Source organism: Triticum dicoccoides, unplaced genomic scaffold (genome assembly GCF_002162155.2).
Source record: "Triticum dicoccoides isolate Atlit2015 ecotype Zavitan unplaced genomic scaffold, WEW_v2.0 scaffold169852, whole genome shotgun sequence".
Taxonomy (NCBI): domain Eukaryota; kingdom Viridiplantae; phylum Streptophyta; class Magnoliopsida; order Poales; family Poaceae; genus Triticum; species Triticum dicoccoides.
In genome coordinates this window covers 1-4,556 of record NW_021220847.1, presented here as the reverse complement: position 1 = coordinate 4,556, position 4,556 = coordinate 1, and the positions used below count along the sequence as shown (strand labels likewise).

General features: G+C 44.9%; 1 protein-coding gene across 1 annotated transcript; it reads right to left on the bottom strand.

The window, feature by feature from the left end:
• Positions 1-1,324: 1,324 nt before the first annotated feature.
• LOC119344471 (bax inhibitor 1-like) lies at positions 1,325-3,542 on the bottom strand. The gene is made up of 6 exons (XM_037614888.1): positions 3,432-3,542; positions 2,928-3,075; positions 2,341-2,434; positions 1,658-1,868; positions 1,410-1,565; positions 1,325-1,375 (listed from the first exon to the last, which is right to left on the bottom strand). The coding sequence occupies exons 1-6, from the start codon at positions 3,540-3,542 to the stop codon at positions 1,325-1,327; spliced, it is 771 nt and encodes a 256-aa protein (XP_037470785.1).
• Positions 3,543-4,556: the final 1,014 nt, after the last annotated feature.

The window sequence follows — 4,556 nt, the reverse complement described above, 5'->3', positions numbered from 1 at the left end:
TTTTTTTTCTTTTGTCGATTTTTTGTTAAATTAAAGACCACCCTACATCTAAAGGAAATGGAGCAGCCACTACTCGTCTAAGGCTAATAAATACTTGGCAACCACAACTCGTCTTACACCATTTCGGCACTGTGATGTAAGTCGGGTGCATTTTCTCATACAAACTAGCTAGGGGTTCTCGGCTACATAAACGTGTATGGCAGCCAGCCCACGGTAATGGTGGAACCACATGGCACCCCTCTTTGCTCAGTGTCTACCGAAGTCGCTCGGAAAACGAGGTGCATGTGGACTTGTTTGCAGCTCTTAGTTTCTCTCAGTTCTGTTATTGATGTCATATAACATAACTAGATGCCTGGATTATTGCCGACATGGATAAAAATAGGCCACGGTGAAGTTGCGCAACGTCGACATGGGTCAGTTTCATGCTTAACTTCTCTTTTGCCATTAGTGTTGCAACACAACTATCGATCTGTCGAAGAGGGACGATTCCGATCAAGTGCAATGATCTAGACATCACATCCATCGTGGAACCCCTTGCTCTCCTGCTGACTTTAAATTCTTCGCGCAAGCTATAGAGAGTACCATGGGGAATGGTGCCCTTCTGCATTTCTGGTCTGATGCCTAGGGTGGTGCATCGCAGCATGCTAGGTTTGGCCGGCGCTTCATGCTCTCTCCCGTAGAAAGAAGTGCAGCTTGAAGGATGCTTTGCATGAAGGAGCCTAGGCTCACTACCTTCATGGTCTCACTGTCACCCTCGCCTTGGACCAGTTCAGATGGTGCTCTCCCTCTCCTAAAGCAGTTTCACGGAATCGCGCCATCAGCCCTCCGTATTGTTTGGAAGGTCCGCCCCAGTAGGTGATGTTTTATGTTTGGTTGCTCCTGTATCGGCGTCTCTCGACGGCAGATCGACAGGAACGACACGACATACACAACAACTACTTTTGTGCGCTTTGTGGCCAGAAACTCGAGATGCCCATCGACCTGTTCAGATGGATGGACACACTCTGGGAAGTCTTGCGGGAGTGGAATCGAAGGGTTTTTCAGGGAGCTGATCGACTGCGTAATGTCGTTGCGCAGACAGTTTTAGATGATCTACAACTATTGATCTTTGCGGGTGTTGCGCACCTTGTGTCGCGAGAGTAGGCGTGTATCTTAATATAATCGCTCCCCTCTGTTCAAGCCTGTAACCTCCCAGGTACAGCGTGTTCTCCTATCAATGAATACGAACAACCCTTATGTTGGACTAAAAAATAGCTCAATATAACTCACTGGAAATATGTCCAGCAAAATCACAACTCCTTGCCGACATGCATGCATTGTTGGGCTACAACGTGCTCATCTTCCTCTTCTTGTCCTTGGACTTGTCGCATGCGTTCTTGAGCTGCACCAGAACGTATAACCATCCTCACCATGATGATAAAGATCCGGTCAAGGATGGCGGTGATGTCGGTGAAGAGGGTGAGCGCGTGTCCAATGTAGTCCATGTCGCCGCGGTGCGCCCTCTTGATGATCTGCTGCATGTCGTAGACCATGTATCCCACGAAGATCAAGATGCCGGAGTAGACCTGCAGGGTACGTTAGCATTTGTATCATGTCAATTCAGTCCAGATCGACAATGCATGTTGTGTGACGGCTTCACAATATATATGTATCCTACCTCAACCATCAAGCTGCCAGACAAGAGGACAAAGATGGATGTGGCCAACTGCAGCCAGAGCAGGATCGACAGGTCAGAGGAGAGCAGAGCACGGAGGTACATGTACTCACTGCGCTTGGCAATGCTGGTGACACTGCGCTTGGCGATGAGGGTGATGCAAGAGAAGCAGCCTAATGCGATGGCAATTCCAACAAACCCTGTCGCAAGGACGCTGGTTGCGGAGAGCAACAGCCATATTATGGCAGCCCTGTCAACCAACATAAATTAGAGCAATGAAAAGCAACAAACTAAAGTCAAGCCCAATTAACAAACAATCATTACTTCAGTGTCACACAACAAATAGGCATATCATTTTCGCATAATTGTTAGTTACTCCCTCCGTCTCAGTTTACAAGTCCTATGCATATACCTAGATTGTCAATTTTATCATCCTAATATAAATTATATAACACAAAAATATACCTTTTGAAAATAGAACATCTGAAGTACTTTTTATAATATATGACTTGTATTAGGTTGGTCAAATTGATGATCTAAGAATACGCGCACGTTATTTAAAATGTTTGCTCATGTGTGTGGACAAAAGACCCTTAGCGTAGGAACTTTTCTAACTATAGTGAAGCTATAGCGGGCTATGTAAAACCATGCATTTGAGACAGGAGCAAAAACAAATTCATCTTTACCTTGGGTCAAAGTCCATGGGAGGGTGAATCAGAGGGCAAACCGTTGCCCCTTGCAGGAGGGCAGCAGCCATCAGCAACCCAAACCGGAGAAATGCTGAAAACAGAACTTCTATTTCTTTTTATGATGGAGCAATGCTGAAACTTTATTTGCATTTGTTTTCATTCAGCTAGAACCACAAAAGGAAACGACACGTAAGCCAAAAATGAGTGGGCTTTTCAGATTTCTTTCCTAAGAACTATTACCCTTCTTAATTTTCTTTCGTCTGTCTAGAACACATCTAGATGTGACATAATTATGTCACATATAATCTGATGTTCACTATGTTTGTGGTCTATTTTTTTTTGTGCTAGTTTTTTTTTTGTTTCTTGTTGCTGCATTATATATTTGTGAGAATTTAGATGTGACATCTTTAAAAAACATCTAGATGTGAATTAGACAAACTGAATTTCCTTTGCTCATAATACCTCTTAAAGGGAAAAAAAGAGTCCACCGAAAACTAAATTGCCATAATTCCTTCACATTTCCTTTAAGCTGAAAAAAATTCCAAGGGCAACAAGGTATGAAGGTCAGGAGAAGAAAGCTCGACAAACCTCCTCATAGACTGGCGTCAATGAAAACAAGACAATGTTTCCCATGCACGCGAGCATTGTCAGCGTCCCGCCGATGTTGAGGGCAACGTGCACGTAAGCACCCACAGCGGACGAGACCAGGGCAAAACATACGGTCCGGTAAACCTGCAGAAAGCAGTAGGATTGAGTCGCTTACGGAGCATAGTAGAAATACAGAAACCTCATTCAAGCACTCTAATAGTGACAAAAAAAGATTGATATCCAAGCTGAAAACGCCACACATGCATGATAGCTCCCAGTCCCAGCTAACGAATCAACCAACAGATAAACTCAGGTGGTAAGCTCCAATCCGGCGCTGAGCCGAGCTCTAAACCATCAAATCGGATGGGGAGCGAAACCAGCCGGCGGCAGCGACCAAATTGCAACCGCGTAAATCAACGCCGTCGCATCCCGTATGTGAAACCCTAAAGAAAATAAATCCTCGTTGGAGAGAGAGAGAGAGAGAGAGGAGGTGCGCGTACGAGCTTGAGGTGCGACCGCACGGCGGGGGAGATCTCGCGGAACTTGTTGAGTGAGGCGTAACACCAATCGGCCGCCGCCGCTGCCGACGAGGTCGAGTAGAAGGCGTCCATCGTCCGTGCCGACAGATACCGTCCTTGATCATATGGTACTTTATTGATTTTGATTTGATGATTGATGTGGTACTACGATTTACACGAGGGGATATATAAAGAAGCTAAGCTAGCCTACTCTTCTGGGAGTAAATACGAATCGGTGATTGCTCCCAGTCCGTATCGGATATGACTCCTAAATCGTGGTCCCACGGAAGAAGTGTTCCGGGGCGGAGTATTACATCATGTCTTCTTTTCAACATGTTTTCTTCAGAAAACGAACCTTATTCTAGTCGGAAAACTCTTCTGATCCACCGCCTGATAACGCAGCCAAAGACGTGCCCATGTTGGCCATCCGGCGCTCAATGCAGCATGCTTTTTGCTTTCTCCTACGTGCGCTTCCCTGTGCCAACGGCAGTGATTGCTCGGCGTACATGTTCTTTTCCTCGCTGAAAAACATGTGCGTACGTCCGATGCTTTTTATAGGATTCCTGTACAATCCACACAGACAATATATTCGGTTTCCCTTACTCGAGGCTAATTATAGTAATGTAATTGATGAGTTATGCATGCGTGTGCAGCTTTTACTTTATTTTGATAGAGATTAAGCTTGAAACTGGAATAGTAACTGTCTTGGACTCTAGAAGAAAAAATTATGAGGAGTATGCGAACATGACTGATATGCTCCAGATGTAAGTTCAATCGATCATTATCGCACCATATCGGCAACTTTGTTCATTTCCTGATATCAAGTAATTATTCTCTTTGCCTGGCAGGGTTTGGAAACAGTTCACCACCATTGCTCCGGCACTCTCGAAGGAGCTGCGATTTACACATCCGAAAGTAAGTACTACTAGCTAGTTCTGCGCATCTCCCATTGTTTCTAGCTAGTTTCATCAAAACCATTAAGCATGCTTGATTATCAGTTTGATCGAACTCTATTTCCCATAAAGGTCTTGTGACAGAAATTCGGAAATGATTTTTGTGGATACTACGTTTGCGAGTTCATCTACAACTCGACGAAATCTGGGGGTG

Excerpts from the sequence above, each read along its gene's own strand:
- LOC119344471 (XM_037614888.1), bottom strand. The coding sequence starts at position 3,542 with ATGGACGCCTTCTACTCGACCTCGTCGGCAGCGGCGGCGGCCGATTGG. Across the intron at positions 3,076-3,431 it reads TGCGGTCGCACCTCAAGCTC|GTTTACCGGACCGTATGTTT; the intron begins GTACGCGCACCT and ends TGCTTTCTGCAG. Across the intron at positions 2,435-2,927 it reads GCCAGTCTATGAGGAGGTTT|CATTTCTCCGGTTTGGGTTG; the intron begins GTCGAGCTTTCT and ends TTCTGTTTTCAG.